Source organism: Magallana gigas, chromosome 8 (genome assembly GCF_963853765.1).
Source record: "Magallana gigas chromosome 8, xbMagGiga1.1, whole genome shotgun sequence".
Classification (NCBI taxonomy): Eukaryota; Metazoa; Mollusca; class Bivalvia; order Ostreida; family Ostreidae; genus Magallana; species Magallana gigas.
Genome location: NC_088860.1, coordinates 19,679,995 through 19,699,446, shown reverse-complemented (window position 1 = coordinate 19,699,446; position 19,452 = coordinate 19,679,995). Strand labels below are relative to the sequence as shown.

Here is a 19,452-nt window from a genome sequence, read left to right as displayed (position 1 = left end):
TATACATGTATACTAACTACTTTTCAGTAAGCAATTTCATCGAATGTAAAGAAAATGAAGCTAATTAAAAATTTACTTGAATATACATGTATATATTAACATTATAATTAGAGTATATTTAAATTAAACTATGATTTTAAATACACTGACGCATTCATTTTATCCATACCACATATGTGAACAGATGTGCAGATCGTCCTCTTTTATGTGTATATTTGACATAATTGTAATACAATGTTTATTTTTATATTATTCGGATAAACTTCTGTGGAAATTTTTCAATTTGTAATTCATACAGATAACCAACAAAATTAGATACAACAAGGTAGTAACATTGTAGCTACAGTATAAATACATATTGAAATATTAATACGTATTTACACTGTAACTGATGACAATTTTAAAAAAGTCATATTCAAAATCTTATATTCCTGAGATTGTATTAGATTTGTTTCTGTTTTTCTATATACAATAAGTTTTTCTAGTTTTACTGAACATTGTATATTTAGAAGAACAACAAATTCATAAATTAAGTAAAGTACTTAATCTTAATAATGAAGAGACTTTTTTCGTATTTGAAGTATAGTACAGATAAAATCATATTGATTCTTCTGTGTGAACTTGATTTTGATGACGACTACACAAATTATATTTAGATGGATGACAATATAATTGTCTCTGTAACCATACACTGGACAAAGATCGATTTTACATTGTCACGAAAGAAGTATATCATATTTCATTTTAATATTCAGGGGATACACCCTTTATATGTATATATATATAAAAACAATTAGAAATGTCCATCCATTGAAAGTTACAACGCCATCATGGGACTTTTTGGAAACATTTTCTTTATTTTTGGATTGGTAGATTATTTTGTTATTGTAATTGCTGTTGAACCTCATTTAAAAATTAAAGGTATGGATAATGTTTTTTGATATAAAGAGTAAAATTCAGTAAAAATGTTTCTTTGGTATTTCTAGATTATTGCTTTTTACTCGATTGCTTCAATAAGTTTTAAATAAATGCATGTCTTGAACTAAAAATTTTGATAATTGCTGATGGTATACTCAGTTAATCAATATAATATTTTCCACTTTCGCAGACAGTGTAGAATCTCTTTTAATGAAAAGTTCATGGACCTGGAAACACTTGAACTCTTCCTTCAAAGTGGAATCTCCCGTCACTGTGGACGTGACCCTCACCTCTCACTACAGACTGACCGGGAAACACCTCAACAAGATTCTCAGTCAGTGCTCTTTCTATCTTGGCCAGCAAAACTTTACTTGTTTAACCACTTATGATTTTACCAAAAAATCATATTGGTTAAAAGTAAATCGAAGTTACGAAGTTTATATTTCATGGTGTCCCAGTCCATGAATCAATAGATTGACCACTAAAATGTCAGCAGAACGGAAATAATCAAGTATAGGCGACATGATGGGTTGCTACAGTACTTAAACACTTTATCTGTTTTAGAAAAAAGGCTGTATAACTTGGATCTACTGACTGAAATGTTTCTTTTTTTCTAGGGCAACAGTGTTGTCTTCTAAAAATTGCCAACAAAATATACAAGAATGGTATCGCTAAAACAATAGTTGTATAAAATCGCAATGTACATGTAGCTTAAACAGCAAGAACCAACCATTTTATAGAGTCCTATTAGAAATTAACATTCTTTAAAAAAGAGAGAGTACATGAATATGAAAGTTTACTGTAATCATTTTTAATGATAATATACTACATATAATAGTATTAATTAAAAGGCTCAATGGTCGTGACCAATTTTAGACTGTTTTTATCTCCTTTAGAAGAAGAGCTCAATAAAAAAAATATAGGGAAATATCCAAAATTAAAAAGTCAAGATTTATGCAATTTTTCTTCAATTAATAATACTTTATAGGTAAAGAAATCCTATCATAACATTTTAAGGAGATCTGATGATTAATTTATTTACCACAACGCTTTCTTAACGCGGATATCATTATTAATCTACTGAATCTTACAGGGTTAAAAAAAACAAAAGGACTGCGCATCCATTCTAAAAACGATTCCCAACACCAAAGGAAGAGACGGTGTGTACACGATATACCCAGATATGAAGACCAAGAAGTTGGTGTACTGTGATATGACCACGGACGGCGGAGGGTGGACTGTGAGTCTTTACTCTATGTTGAAATTAGTTAAGTACTGTAGGCTGGATGGTAAAAAAAAGACACCAACTCTACATTAAAAAAAAAGGATATTATATTTTCAACATGTTGTAAACTTTAATGAAGTCATGTAAATATCCTTTTTAGTTTGAATATTTCTTATATCTTTATAGAAAGCTACGTGTATTTCTAAAGAGATTAATATGGTCTAATAGTGGCAATGGCTATCAAGTCCTCTTAAGCAATAAATACATGTATAATTACTTTCAGTTTGAAATTGTTTATCCTCTTTTTTATGCTTAACAAGAGAAGAATGCGTTTCTTGATGAGGTCTCGTTGCTAAATATAATAACCGATTAATAAAAACTGACTTTGCTTATTTGAAATCAATGGAAGAAACTGAAATCATCTAAAAAGTCTTCAACATAATCGAATAAATAATTTTTAATTAAACATAGAATTAACATTCTGTGATAAAGTGATACATGTCTGTCGCCTTGCACCGCATTCTTTCGTCGAACATTTTATCTTCTAGATATAAGATAGGGTGGGAGTAAGAAATGAAGGTCGTGGTATTCATTATTCTCCACACAGAAACTTATTGACCTTAGTTTTTGAGATTCTGCTTCAATGACATGGCTTCTTTGGTTAATTCGTGCTTTTGCACAAAGGTTCCTGACCGTATGTCACATCATAAAACTTAAATTCCATGTGAAATGTTTATAAAAAAAATAGATTTAATTGACAAATTCCCAGTTCGAAGTGTAACGGTTTATCAATTTCTTTAACTACTTTTATAATTTTGGAGAAATGTTCAACACTTAAAAACTTTCGTTTGTAGGTAATTCTAAATAGGATGGATGGCTCTGTTGATTTTTACCGTTCCTGGCAGACCTACAAGGAGGGATTTGGAAAAGCAGATGGTGAATACTGGCTAGGTAAGAATAAATAATTGACAAGGAACGTAAAATTTACAGAAATAAGAAAATATATAATTAATTTCTCAAGGTAAAAAGCTCAATATATTGTACATTTGATTATTGTTACGTTTAATAATAATTAATATACACAGGCTATGCCTGTTGTAATTGTTCAGTCCTATTGAATTTATTCAATAAAATATTTTTGATTTAAATATTCTTTTTAGTTAATGGATTTTATTTAGAAAATAAAAGATGATATAAGAGATCATATAGATATTGTTCCTCTAGTCTTTTTCATACTAGCAATTAGGGAGAGGGCTAAAATAGGCTGTGCCTGCTGCCTAATCCCATTTAATATATCATATTGAATAAAATATTGTTTAAAGAAATACTAGCTATTAGGAGTATATTATTTTCAAATATTTACTAACCAAAATCCTCTTTGGGCGGTAAAAATAATATGAAAATATTAAAGTCAAATCTACTCGTTAAGGACACACGAGACGTTCCTCAATTTTATACAATTTTCATTGATAATTTATTCCTTATTTATTAACATTTAAACCTGTTAATTCCCAAAAATTCAGGGTACAATACGGTTTTTTTCGGAGCTAGAATATTACGGATTTTCCTTAAAATAGCATGCAAAATGCAATTGAATGCTTATAAATAATGCCATACTATACATTTTGAATTAAAAACTTTATGTCTATATAAAAAAGAATCATATAACATAAAAATATAATTATAAAATTACTAAGTGGAAATCTTCACATTGTGTAGATAGGAAAAAATGTAAGATAGGTCGCGTCTGACCTTAAGTAAAAAAGAATTTCCTCTACAAAGTTTCAGGCACTATATTTTTAATCGCTGAAACGAACTAAATGACATGTTAAATGGCTATGTGATGCATATCCCTGACTAAGATAGTATATAAAGGCTTTAAAGCGACGATACACAAATACCAATAACATACCAAGGCGGTACAGATAATTAATCATACCGCGCTAACGCGCAATCTACGATTTGTCTGCACGGCTTTGGGTGTTACAGAACCGACGACATCCAAAAATAAGCAGTCAGTGCTTGAATATTTTTCAGTCTTAGTCTGTGATAATACAGTTCATTAATGACGCAAATGACGTACTGTTTCGGCGTAAGGTTTGCATGATTATACAAAATGAAAATATTGAAAAAAAGTCAATACATTATTGAAAGTAATCGTACAATCGCTAAAAATGAAAACAATATAAGTTGTAAAGAATCATTATTAAATATAATGAGGTGATAATTATGATATTGGCGTGATCAAATCTATTAGTATCGCAAGGCTATTCGGGCTTTATTTGATGTGATCACGCCCGACCAATATTATAACATCAAAATACATTAACAATAATTTCATATTCCATAATACATAAGTATTTTTTTTTCATTTTTGCAGAATTTTATGCCCTTTCAGCCGTCTTCAGATATCATCTATTTTTGTAGATATCTAAGACAATAGTTTAAAGATTTTTGTAATGCTGTGATAATTTTTTTCAATCTAATTGCCAGAAACCTTGAACAACAATATGCTCTTCATCCAATTTGAATAACTGAAAAAAACTATTCGAGTTGGGCACTTTTGCAAAACAAATATATGAATGTGTTTTTCTTTTTTCCATTTCAATTTTAATAGGCAGGGGAATCTTTGTCTTCTGTCAATGGTGTATCATCAATTATGAATTATACAAAATCAATCTCAAACATAAATTATAAAATTTCAAAGACTCGAGCATGAATGTTAGTACATGTTTAAAGAAAAATATTTACGTTTTCAAGGAAATGAAGATATACACTTGCTTACTTCCAAGACCAAAAACGAGTTACGTGTGGACCTCCAAAGGTTCTCTGGTGAAAAGCCTTACGCCAAGTATTCGAAATTTTCTGTTGGGAGTGAGTCTGAAAAATACAAGTTAACTGTTGGAGGATACAGTGGAAATGCTGGTGAGAGGTCTAATCATTCTTTTAAAGATCGTAAATAAATGAAAATTTAACATGTATTAAAATTGTGTGAATTTTAAAATTACTTTATTGTAGGAAATAGCCTCTCTTACCATAATGGAATGAAATTTTCCACGAAAGATCAGGACAATGACACTTTGGATAAAAGTTGTGCTGTGGAGCATCAAGCAGGAGGGTGGTTTTTTGACTGTTTTAACAATAATCTTAACGGTCTTTATCATAAATCTGCTGTTAAGACATGGAACGGCGTCATTTGGTATCACGTGACGGTTTCTTTGAAGAGCGCAAGAATGATGATTCGAACCAGCGTATGATGTGTTAATTGAAAAATAAAAACATACTGCATAATGAATAAAATACGTTTTCGTGTTATTTTGTCGCCCAAAATTTGAACATTATGACACTAAGTCCCATGTCTTTGACTATGGCGTAATTATCTTCAGTTGTTGATTATCTCCATTAGACTCGTCACTTGTCATATTTGTTCACATTGACACAGATAATTTTTAAGAAAAAATATTTTTACACGAATGTCGAACATAAACCTTACAAAAAGTAAATAACATTGTTGTTTGCTATCCTTGTAATATTAAGATGCAAAAAATAATAAAAATTCACTTATTATTAGTTAGTCCCATGAGAAGACAGATTATACGTACACTCATACACAAAGACTAATCATGAAGTAGACAACAGCAAAACTTCAAATATTATCTCGTGAGAAAATCTATAAATATGACAGCAATGGAAACGACCATTAACTCAGACAAGATAAATGAACAGTTGTATTTAGGTAAGATGATGAATCACAAAACTGCTTGGCAAAAGATTTCTTTTCCTGCTTTTTACTGGGTTCCAATTTATCTACTCTGACAACATCTTTATTTCCCAAAATAAATGTAATGATTAAGAAATAAGTAAACCATTCAAATATTTTACGAACTCATTGCAAGATGATCCTTGAGCGTGCTGCATAGCTACCTTTTCCAACCCCCTCAGCTCTACATATCATTTCTTTTGGGTGTTGAAGTAAAAATCAAACACTGGTAAATTAATTCCACAATCTTTTATAAATGAAAACTAAAAATGGACATAATTTGCATGTGATTTCTATCCCGAACATTACTATCAGCAGATTTGACAGCTTTGCTCCCTGAAAGATTCATTTTCACTAAATAGCTAGTAAAGTAAGCTCAGACACAAATGCATGGGTAAAAACAAAAAATGGACTGCTACATTGTGACCATAAGTGTTGCTCATCAATTTGAACAAATCTAAAATTTAAAGCTTATAACATGTCCTAATACTGTATGAAATAGATGTAAGTGGTTTTTATTTCCAAGGGCTCTGTGACTTATGGTGTATTGAATGAAACTATTGCAATCAATTTGTGTAGTTCGGAGGTATATCATGTAAAAGTTGCCTGCGAGTTGTTTTGAATTTTTAAGAAGCGCAATGAAAAAAATTGCACTGCCATGTGCCTCACCTCTTTGCAAAACATGAACTTTTCCCCGTATGTTTTACAATATACACATGTATGTGCAAAATAACTATTTCATCTTTCATCAAAATATATTTTGAATTTTACCTTTTCCAGAATGAGATGTATCAACTTGTTAATATTTGATAAATTCTTTGGAAATGGATAAGGTTTGATTTATTACAATGCTTAAGAAGGAACGAAATTTGATAAATCAAACAAAAAAGTTTTCTTTTAATCATTCACCTATGCGACGTGGTGATAATAGATCAAATTACCCCATGTCTCATCAAAATCCTACTACATGTATTTGTGAATACCGTTTCATGCATCAGATAAGGAAGATCCTATCAAATATTGGTACTTCTATTGCAAGTCTGGAGTACGCTTGTTGGGCTGTTTTCCGCATGTTGTATATGTTCTGAGGTACCGAGGTACATAGAGCTTCAATGCAGAAAACACCGAGACTGAAGTGTCCATACTAATAGTATTGACATTTGACGTCAGTTTTTTTTTTACAAATGTATTCCTTATACAAAGAATGTTGTTCAATTAAACCACGTATTTATTTGAACTCTCAGATTTTTTTTCAATTATATGCTTGATAAATAAACGAATATAAAAAAAATCAAATAAATTAAATCTTTTTTTAAAAAAAAAAGGTTAAGTAAATATGAAAACTCGTTTGTCAGGAGTTCTCTTTGCAGATTTTATTTTGTATTTTAAACGCAGATTTAATTTCCATTCAATATTTTAAACGATATCTCATAAGTCAAACAATAATTTTCATAAAAACCAAAAAAGTTGCTAATTTTATTTTATATTGTCGCTTTCAAGCCCATCAACGTGAAATTTTCTAGATTGTTTTCTTTGGTACTCCTTTTAAAACTTTGGTTAAACTTTAAAATTCAAACACCTGCTATTGTACCATAGCCTGGCGTGTTTTTTATTGTTAAAAGTGTGGGTTTATATGTACATATAGGAAAGCGTTTGAATAGTAAACTTGTTTTGTGGACAGAGTAAATCGCGGTAGTTAATCTGATTTGACATTTACCATTCACAGTTTCGTGATATGCATTTCTCAAATGATAATTTATTTTGCTCATTGATTGATTTTTCAAAGTTTATATACAAATATATTTGCATGTTTTTTCAGTCATTTTTTAAATAAAAACGTACATATATATGATTGATACAGGGTATCAAATAGAAATTTAAAAAGAATAATTACCTTCATCTTTTTACCTCTACTTCAGATGTCTAAAAAGAAGCATTGCACAACTTATGGTTCGTAAACATAAAAAATGGTGTTCATACGTTTAATTCTTTGAAGCAAATATCAATACTATAAGTCGGAAATGATGAATGTGAAATAAAAATATGACAATAGGCAGTGGAGATATTCCTCATGGCTTTGAATTGATAATTAATGTTTGTCGGGGATAGAAACTCATTTAAGAAATTCATGAAATACAATGTACATATAAAAAGACCAACGCATTGGCACCGTATTGTTTACAGGCAAGTGCACTTTTGATAACTATGTAATAAGATATATGAATTGAAACTATGGTAAAAGTAACTTACCCCATAAAATATTGTTGATTACGTGCGTCAATCAAGCGTGCGAACAGTATGCATAATATGTAGTAGTTACCCCATATACTATTGTTCATTATGTGCAGATACCCGATGGGCGTGGTCTTAACGACACTCGGGAGCTACGTTCCCTCATGCATACTATTCGCACGCTTGATTTCACTCCGCCTTCTTATAAAAAAAAATACAATGACCTAAAAAGCCGTAACCGCGAAGTCGGGATTTGGCACTGAAGTTTATAATTTTATTTAATTGATATTATGTTTATAATGAGAGTCCATGCTTGGAGCTTTTAGCTAAACAATCACAATATTTTTGTTTGAAAGGGTAAATTTCGGTGTTTAAAAAAGGGCGAGATCGCAGTCCTTAGAGGATTCATTCTTTACCTCTATTTTAGTAAACATTAACAATTTTAAAATATATCATAGTGTAATCTGATGAGCACTGATCTGTTCTAGGGGACAGTCATACACAATGGGATTAAATTCTCTGCGAAGAATCAAGACATACGCTGGGATCATTTCTCTTTGGGTTTCATCGAGAGGTACAGGGACCCGTTTCACTACAATGCGTAGGATACGACGAAACTTAAGTTACGTGCACGTTTATTTGTAAATGTTTAACCAAAGTTGTCCGAGTCACGGTAAAGATGTATGTGTCCGATGTATGGTGAACTCAACATAAACTGCCCAAGTACACATTCATGAATATTTAGTGTATTGAATAAGGCTTCTTAAAGATTTTAAGTTGATATAGCGTAGGTGTATGTAACCCTCGAAAAAAAATTCCAATGAAACTGGAGTCAGTGTTTTGCATTTGTTGTATGATAAATACATTATCTAGTATTTAAAAAAACCAAGGACTTTTGACAAGTCTGAAACACAGCGGAAATTATATAAAAACTCTCTATTTTTTTTTTAACTTCAAATGAATTTAATCAAATTTACATGATAAACTCTGCAATTTAACTTAATGGTCAGCAACGATATTCCCAGAATAAGCAATTATTTTACATGTATGTTTTCGCCGAAAGTTACGACTACCCTTGGCTAGGCGAAAATTTTTGGCTTAACTTAAGGCGGGCGCAAAGTTACGCCTTTTAGTGAAACGGACCTTGGTCCAAATATTTCACTTAAGTCCGGATTTACGCCAGGCGTAAGGTTACGCCGGGCGTACGCCTTTTAGTGAAACGGGCCCCTTGACTGCATTATGTGATGTAAACTCCATAAATCAAAAATGGTCTATCAAGACCCAGCATATTTTTTTCTGGCACAACTTTAAAAACAAATATCGACTGAAGAATTAATTATTTTAACAATTTTTACTCTGAAAAAAAAATGTTTTGAGGCTTGTATAAAAATTAATAAATTTTGAATGAATAACAAGTGCTACACATTAGGGTAGCATTTATAATGCAGGTATTTCTTAAAAACCCGTATATGCATATAAAATCATAGAAATATGATACTACATATACAAAAATAATTTGTGTAGATTAGACAGATCATTGTATATTAAAGAAAATGTATAATGATTATACATGTACATACTATTAAGCATTTAACATAATTTACTACTTAACGTGCACTATCACTTGATATTACAATTAAATATTTTTTAGATGTAACGTTACATATATGCTAGCCACTAGTGTGGGATTTTCTCAAAATTAAAGTAAAATCAAGAACTTCATTAGATATACATGTATACATTTACATTATAATTAAAGTACAAATTAATCTATGTTTCTACATACGCTGCATGACTTAGTCACTTTATAAAGACGATATATCTGTACAAATGTGCAGATCTCCCTCTATTGTATGTATATTTGACGTAAGTGTTATAAAATGTGTATTTTATTTTTTAAAAAATCAAACATGGTTTTTTTTTTTAAATTTGTAATTTATAAAGATAATCAAGTAAAATAACAAGAAAGTAACATAATATTTCAATATGTCATCACGCTGTAACTGATGAAAATATTAAGAACCATTGGTAATTAAGTCATTTTTGTATTCTTATATACGTGAGTATGTTTCATATATTTTTGTGTACGTTTTTCTATAGACTTTGAACTTTTATAGCTTTATATACTAAGAAGTACGTCGAATTTATAAATGAGATAAAGTACTTATATTTTTACAATAATAAAAGGAACTTTTAAGTATTTGAATTATAGTATAAAAAATCATAGTGATTCTTATTTCACGTGTACTCAATTTTGATTACAATGATTACGCAGTTTTTATATTTAGACTGGTGACAACATGTTTACCTCTATATCAATGCGCTAGGCTAACCTAGACCGATCTCTTCTATTGTCACGAACCAGGCATATCCTATTTCATTTTAATAGTCAGGCGATATCTACATGTTAATGTACATGTATATGTATATGTATATAAGAGCAGTCAGAAATGTTTTATCCATTGAAAGTAACAACGCCATCATGGGTTCTTTTGGGATTTTGTTCTTTATTTTTGGTTTGGTCTATAATTTTGTTATAGTGATTGCTGTTGAACCCCATTCCAAAATAAAAGGTAAATATAAAAAAAATATAATACTTTCTGAATGTAAAGTGATAAATACATGTTGTTTTAAATATTTTCTCTGGTATTTTCAGATAAATATTTTTCTAAATAAATTGCTTCTAAAATATTTACACGTCAAAACTAAACAAATAATGGGCGATATTTTTTGTCTTTGTTCAGGCAACGTGGAATCTCTGCTTGAGTTGACCCCATGGAACTGGAAGCACCTGAACACGTCCCTCAAAGTGGATTCCCCCGTCACTGTGGATGTGTCCCTGACCTCTCACTACAGACTGACCGGGAAACACCTCAACAAGTTTCTCAGTTAGAACACACTCTCTCTCTCTCTCTTGTCCAGTACTGCTTTAATTGTTTATACCTTTGAAATATTTCTCTAAATATTTTACACCAATAAAAATTAAGTTTAATACCGAACTAACAAATGTGTTCTAAAAATTACATAATCTGATGAATGTGTAGACAGAAATGTTGCTCTTGTCTTTGATCAACATTGTATGTCAAGGTCTAGCGAGGAAAACTGTATATAGCTGTGTGAAATCACTAGGTACATGTAGCTTAAATAACAAGGTCCAATCGTGTTTTAGAGTCCTATACAAAGTTTGCATTCTGTAAATTAGAGTGTTTATCAACTTTGACGTTTACTGTATTTATCTATAATGATAATTTATTTACTATACATACTAACAAAAAGTTAGATACCAATTTTATTTTATTCAATCTTGCAGTGCTAAAAAAGCAAAGGGATTGTGCATCCATATTAAAAACGATACCCAACACAAAAGGAAGAGACGGTGTGTACACGATATACCCGGATATGAAGACCAGGAAGTTGGTGTACTGTGACATGACCACGGACGGCGGAGGGTGGACTGTGAGTCTTTATTTTGGTTTTAATTAGTTTAGAAGGTTGGATGGTCAACAACAAAAAATCAGTTCACCTAAAATTTTAGATATGATTCTTTGAGTAATAAAATTTTATTGAGTGAAGAGATTTCACAGTTTCTCTACAATTGCAATTACAATTACGATTTTAATACTTGACGTTGTATATAGTTTTATATTGTTTCGAAAATAAAATGAATTAATGTGAAAAAAGTATTGTTTTTTAATTAAGTTATTAAATTTGAATACTTTCTCTCTCCTGAAACAAAGTTCTTCTTACAAAGTAGGTCTAAAAATGGCAATGACCATCCAGCAATAATATCAAACAACATGTATAAATACTCTCAAATTATTAATTTTTAAATCTATTTCTTTAGAATAGGTTTAGTGATGAGGTTTCGTTGCTAAATATAATAACGTTTAATCAAAACCAACTATTTTATCAATAACAAGCAATGTTTTACTGCCATAACATGTTCTAAAAAGTCTTTGCCAAAATCGAATACAGCTTACAACCAATGAAGGATTAACATTACGTGATACAAATATTTCCGATACTTAATGTTACTTAACGTTCCGTTCATGTACTTTCGTCGATAATTTTATCTTTTAGATATAATCAAAGCTAGGGAGTAAACTTCATCAACCTAAAATTCCTTTTACATTCTGCTGCAATGACATATGGCGAGTTTGGTTTACATGTATTTGTGTGTTGGCGTGAAGGATCCTTGACATTTTTATGATCATTTTTATTGTTTGTATACGACACAATACATTATTTGATAATGAATATTGTTCTAGATAACAGATTTTGACTTTTACCATTTGATATTATTTAACATAAAATGCCGTCTCAGGAGCACTATTGTTTCCAGGCTCCTTGGAGTACGATGGTATTTCTATTGCTGGCAATCATATTTTATACTGCCAAATAATAGTAATCGGCTCATAAATTTGTCAGTTGCATATTGCACTGTAAAACTAAAGGGTCGCGCCAATCACGCCAAACGTTATTTAATTGTGTAGGGATTTTTAGTAATTTTTGAGGTCAGGTTTATGCCATAGGGTTCAATCAATATCAATTTTAGTATGTGTCAAGAATAGGTAAGTAACATGGTCGCTGATTAATCCGCTTTCTCAACGCAAAAGTTTTTTACATTCTGCTGCAATAACATAAGGCGAGTTTGGCTTAGTTTTGTGTGTTGGCGTGAAGGATCATCGACATATTTTAATACCCTTTTTAGTATTTTTATGCGTCACACTATAGGAATTCAAAATTGCTTGTGAAATGTTAAAATTTGTGAAAAAGATATAATTATTTGATAAAGAATAGGGTTTTAAATCACAAATTCTGACTTTAAATGCCGCAGTAATGTTTGTTAAGTTGATTTACATTTAAATTTGAAAGTACATGTAATGCATTGTTTAAAAAAAATTATGATTATTATTTGAAAACGTAAACATGCAACAATATTATATATATTTTTGAGAACGCCAGTTTGAAGTGTAAATATCTAATGACTTTTTTAATTCCTGAAGAATGGTGCTTCACTACCAGCTTGAAATCTTTTTCATATTAGGTAATTCTACATAGGATGGATGGCTCTGTTAATTTTTACCGTTCTTGGCAGACCTACAAGGAGGGATTTGGGAAAGCAGATGGTGAATACTGGTTAGGTAAGAATAAAAAAGGATTTTATTTAAAGTAATCAAAAAAAGGATTTATTTAACATAAAGAAAGATTTTGTATATCAATAACCTTTCATTAGAGAAGTAATATTTACAGAAGTAAGAAAGAAGAATATTTAGTTCTATACAATTTTCAAGGCTTTTTTATTATGCTATTAAATAGCTGTGCATTTTATTTCTATGTCTATTGTTTAAGCTGTAGAGGTACATGTTGATATTAATGTTCATTATAATTATAATACTTTCAACGGTATAGACTTTTTGAATTTGGGAATTTTTGGTCAAAAATATGTTTTAAAATCTTTGGAATGGTAAAAATTATTAAACCTTCTGTCGGGTTCCCAATTATGTCTTACACATATTCAATTAACGCCCATAATAATATGCTGTTAGGTATATGAAACAATTTTGCAACAACAAAAATATCAGAAGATTATACTTGATTTTCTTGTTTATAATGATAGGAAATAAGTAAATATATGGAGGTGTCCTATACCATATTCACTTAATGATTTTCATTTATAAAAGTAAGGGTTTATACTATAGATCAGATGAGTATGGACAATGCTTTCAATGCTAACAATTGGGAATTCAACTCTTTCAATTTCACAAGACATTTTTTAAGATTTCCATGACAAAAGCTTAATTATTTTCTATCTGAACTTTGAAAGCAAAGTGGTCTTAAAGAAACCCTGCACAACGATATCCTGGTCATGTGGTTTTCTAAGCCCTTAATTGTGTTATATATACTGACACATAAACAAAATTATGACTTTTCTTGCAAAAAGATGTTAGTCCCTAAACAGGAGACAAGCCATCAATTTATAAAGAATATATTAACTCTAAAGTCACAAGATCTAGTACTTAGATTTATTTTGTTAAATTGTAAAACAAGTCGGCATGTTTATAAGCAAATATAAATGTGTTTTGCCTTTTTCAATCTAAATGTAAACGGGCAAGGGAAATGGTTGTGTTTTGTTGCTTCCGGCTACATAGGGTCGTTAATTATAAATTTAAAAAACTCAATTCATTTTGGTGAATTTCAAACATGAATGTCAGGATAACGAAAACTTATTGATGTTTTCCAGGAAACGAAGATATTCACTTGCTTACTACAATGACCAAAAACGAGCTACGAGTAGATCTTCAAAAGTTTTCCGGTGAAAAGGCTTATGCCAAGTACTCCAAGTTCTCTGTGGGAAGTGAGTCTGAAAAATACAAGATAGTTGTCGGAGGATATAGTGGAAATGCTGGTGAGATGTCAAATCCTTTAAACTTAAAGATCGTAAATAAATATACATGTAAATTCCAATGGGTTTTAAAATTAAATGAATTCTATCTAATTATTATCATTGTAGGAGATAGTCTTGGTGGCCACAATGGACTGAAATTTTCCACAAAAGATCAGGACAATGACACTTGGGGTAAAAGTTGTGCTGTTACGCATCAAGGAGCATGGTGGTTTGGAATCTGTCTTAGCAGTAATCTTAATGGCATGTATCAGAAATCTGGCATAAAGACATGGAAGGGTATTGTGTGGTATCATTTGGAGAAGAAAGAGGTTTCTTTGAAGAATGCAAGAATGATGATTAGATCCAACATATAATTTAAAGTACAAATAAAAGCGAAGTGAATGATATTTCGAACTATTTCTTGTGTGTGTGTTATTAACAAACAGAGTCGTTACCTATATGACTTAAAATAATGTTCATATACAAAACAAATATTCGACAAATCTTATTTACCTGTTGCTACATTAAACTGCACTTCGGAAACACAACACTATTTAAATACATTTTGTTTTTAGCTCACCTGAGCTGAAAGCTCAAGTGAGCTATTCTGATCACTTTAATTCCGTCGTCCGTCTGTCCGTCCGTCCGTCTGTCTGTCCGTCTGTAAACTTTTCACATTTTGAACTTCTTCTCTAAAACCACTTAACCAAATTCAACCAAATTTGGCTCTAAGCATTCTTATGGAAAGATGAATATAAATTGCAGAAATGAAAGAAAAATTTTCATTGAAAGCGGAGAAAACTTCAAAACTGTAAAAAAAAAAAAAAAAAAAAAAAAAAAAAAAAGGGAGGGGGGGTGCATTTTAAAAAATCATCTTCTCAAGAACTACTGAGGCAAATTCAACGTAATTTAGCATAAATAATCCTTATGGGAAGGAAAATATAAATTGCAAAAATTATGTGCTAATTCTGTTTCAAATCTGAGTTATTACGAAAATAATAAAGAAAAGGCGTGTTTCAAGCAATTTATAGCATCCATGAGTCTTGGTAAAATGGGTAGGCATGACCGGGCAAGGGCAAAACAAAAGATTAACAGTTATTAATCTGCCGATCTCATTAAAATTTCAAGATATTTACTGACCAGTATATTTGTATTCGCTGTAAATATTGCTGCAAAATAATGCGTAATTGGAATTGACGATTGCCGATCTGCCCCGGCTTTTATTTTGCCCCGGCCCGGGTTTGCTTACCCATTTTACCAAGACTCGTATTCTATACTTCTAAAACGAGGTTCTTTGTTTAAAGCAGCCATGACACTATATGATAAACGGGTCGATCTGACAATGATTAATTTATTTGTTGTGCAACAGTTCGTGTACTATGGGAATCTTTGAAACATGCAAAATACATTGGTGCCGATTTTGTGAAGTAAATTGAGGCTAAATATTTCAATGCGTTGGCAGTTTTCACATATGACGGTGGTGTTAGCTTGTTGTGATTTTCGTTTCGTTTTCATTTATGCTTTGCGTTAACCTGGGAACTGTCGCTTGTATTTCCTGATTTTTACGTATCAAATCAAACAGAGGCTTCGGTACCTGCGCAAATTAAGCAACATCTGATGTATTAAGAAAGAACTAAAATGCAATTCATTCAGGCTATCGGTAATTCGGTATCATCTCTTGCGTAATGGTAGAATAATGCAATATGTTTTGTTGAGATGCCCGGCATTTTCTCGAGTTTATTCAGTTTAAATAGAGTTTAATGTCGCTGACGGAAATATGTAGGTATATACATGTATATGATTCATTTTGAAAAGTAAATTGTGTTTTTATTTGTTATAGTGCATGTTTCTTGTGTTTAATTGTTAACAATTTCTATTTACTTACCATATTTGAGTGCTAAGCTTCGAATTATAAGCAAAATACAGAGATTTGCTCACAATTCTATGTTTGTACACAGATCTGAGGCCATTCAGTTTTTTTCCATTTTAAATGCCGAATAGGAAATACCAAGTTAAAAATCTTACGCTGAATGTAATAAACTCATGTGAACAAAATATGACTCAAATCTAGCAAAATTTTGAGCTCATCTTACTTATAATTCTACGATTGACACTGAAATTTTGGATGATCATTAGAAATTCTATATGAATTAGAGTATGTTAAATACTTGTAAACAAAAAATTAAAGAATGATATGCTGTATATAATTACTCTTTAGGGCCCCCTCTTTATACAATGAAAAATGTGAAATGTGAGTAAATAAAAACGACATCGTTAAAACAGTTTCCATAGTTCTGACACATTTCTGTTGCGGGGAAAAAGAATTATCGCTTTTCCTAAGAAAATATTACAGCGGAAAATTATCATGGTTTGTAGCCATTTGTTATTTTTGAATAAAAATGAAAATAATGGGTGGGTCATAGTAAATTAGAGTGATGTGCCTGTCAATACGGTAACATTGGTTTTTATAGCTCTTTAACATGTCACGTGACAACATTTTTCATTCCAGTGTATTCAACAATCAAGTGTGAGTAAAGTTATAAAAGTCACGAGTTTACGCGAGGTAAACAACAGTCATTTAATTAAAATGGAGAAGACAAATTAAATTGTTGAATATTTTTAATTTGAGAAATTGAGCGCATTAAGGTGCAATTTTCTCATGTAGGATTTTTTTGATAAAATACAATAACTATTATATTTTTAAAAAATACAATAACTAGTAAGTAGTTGAGGAAGAAAATGTACATATATGCTCTCATATATTTTGATCGCTTTATAAAGTGGGGGAGGGGGGGGCAGAACGAAAATACAGGGAATTAGAAGTTATATAACAGTGTACCCCTACCAAATATTTAGTTCTATATCTTGCGTAGGATTTTCTTATTCTGTGTAAAAACAGTATTTCATGAAGGTACAATGTCAAAGATTACATGTACGTGTATGCAAAAATAAGTGTAAAATTCGAATACTTTACAATATTTATTTTTTTGTTATTCTACCGAGGGCCATATGGCACAATATCTTTTGAACGCCCATTGATGCTCAGGTGAGCGATGTGGCCCCATGGGTCTCTTGTTTTTTTTTTTATTATTGCTTAAATAGAGCATTTGGGTTATCTTTTAATTCTGATATATTGATAAAATGATTTTTATCATTTTAATATGCACATTTTATCATGTGCATTAGTCACATTAATTTCTCTTGTTATGTTTTACACTGACACAGCAAAATTTATTCTGTCTTGCGATTTGCAAACAAAAACCATATAAACACTGGAAAAGTCGGTTGTTTACATCGGTCTGGTATTGAAGTAAATGCAAGATCCTTTAGTTACGCGTAACATAATGACTACAACTTACCGTGCACTCTGACTTAATAGTACAATTATATTTATAAAGAATGTATATTAGCTACTTATTAGTATGCAATTTCATCAAATGTAAATACAGTAAAGATGATTAAAAAGTTAATTAGACACACAAGTACATTACAGTTAAAGTATAAATTGTTTCTACATATGCGGACATAGTCACTTGGTCCAGATCACATACGTGTACAGATGTGGAGATCTCCTTCTATCATGTGTATAAATGACGTAATTGTTGTATTATTCCAATGAATCTGCCACAGAAACTGTTTATTTTGAACATCATACAGATACCCAACAAATAACGACTAGATAATAACAAAATATTTCAATGCGTAATTGCGCTGTAAGCCTGTAAAGCATGACAATATGAAGATCTATGAATATGTAGTTTTCGTAATCTTATACATGTCCGTGAGTTTGTATCATATTTGATAATGTTTTCTGTAGACGTTGTTTTGCTGAAGAGTATATACATTGAAGTGAAAAGAATTCATAAATGAGGTAAAGCTTTTATTTTGCAATAATGATAAGAACTTTTTGGCATTTGAATTATAGTACAGAAACACATATTAATTATTACTTTGCGTCTACTTAATTTTGATGACGACTACACAGTTTATATTACACGAATGACAACATTACGTATCCATACGTTAAGCAAACCTAGACCAATCTATTACTAAAAAATAAAATGAACCAGTAAATACTCACGGTCCACCCTCCGCCGTCCGTGGTCATGTCACAGTACATATCTTAGAAAACAAAAGAGAGAAATCTTTACCAAATACTGTTCGCCATCCAAGAGCTTTTTCATTTCATTTTATTTTAATGTTCACCGAAAATTTATGGTTCCCATTAGTAAAACGTAAAGAAAAGAGCACAAAAATATGGAAAGGGGTATGATCGAGCCCCAGTCTGTCTTTCTACACAATATTTTATAAAACACTTTAATGTAATCTGAATATCTACTCGCTCATTCACCCAAAACTTTCTTAAAGCTGAACACCGCTCGTAAATAGGCACCGTCACACAGATACCAGGTATATAAACCAATCGATTTCGTTACACCCGATTGCACACCTGAACCTCGTGTTCGTCATGTAGTATTCCTTTCGTGGTCTTTAGATTTTATGCATTTTTTTCTCATCTTATGTTCATTTTCAGTTCGTAAATAATGCATTGACCAATTTATTTGATGTTAGTATTCTCCTGGCTTCAAAAAGTGCGTAAAATTTGATAATTTCATCGCGACCGGGTAACACGGTGAGGCAAAATGTACGTCCACACAGGTGAGACCTCTACAGCCAAGTACTTTGAACTGTTTAGAGGTCTGTCCCTTATATAAGGGTTGTAGGGACAGCAGTGATTAAAGAGAAATATGGCGGACAGTGCCTATTTACGAGCGGTGTTCAGCTTTAATATAATGATAAGTTAATACACTTGTTCAGATGACACCTTTCCTCTTCTCCTGTAAATGTAGATTCCAACGAGAATCATGAGAATGAAGAAGACAGTGATGACCACGCCCACGATGGTCCCTGTGTGGTCATCGTCGTCGG

General features: G+C 31.1%; 2 protein-coding genes across 2 annotated transcripts; both read left to right on the top strand.

Moving 5' to 3' along the window:
- The first annotated feature begins 790 nt into the window (after positions 1–790).
- LOC105336083 (microfibril-associated glycoprotein 4-like) lies at positions 791–5,433 on the top strand. The gene is made up of 6 exons (XM_066069039.1): positions 791–921; positions 1,109–1,252; positions 2,016–2,158; positions 2,998–3,094; positions 4,904–5,068; positions 5,162–5,433. Exons 1-6 carry the CDS (start codon positions 831–833, stop codon positions 5,398–5,400), a joined length of 879 nt encoding a protein of 292 aa, XP_065925111.1. The 5' UTR covers positions 791–830; the 3' UTR covers positions 5,401–5,433.
- A 5,135-nt stretch (positions 5,434–10,568) lies between these two features.
- On the top strand, positions 10,569–14,930 carry LOC105330939 (microfibril-associated glycoprotein 4). The gene is made up of 6 exons (XM_034472101.2): positions 10,569–10,708; positions 10,880–11,023; positions 11,446–11,591; positions 13,183–13,279; positions 14,380–14,544; positions 14,650–14,930. The coding sequence occupies exons 1-6, from the start codon at positions 10,618–10,620 to the stop codon at positions 14,895–14,897; spliced, it is 891 nt and encodes a 296-aa protein (XP_034327992.2). The 5' UTR covers positions 10,569–10,617; the 3' UTR covers positions 14,898–14,930.
- Positions 14,931–19,452: the final 4,522 nt, after the last annotated feature.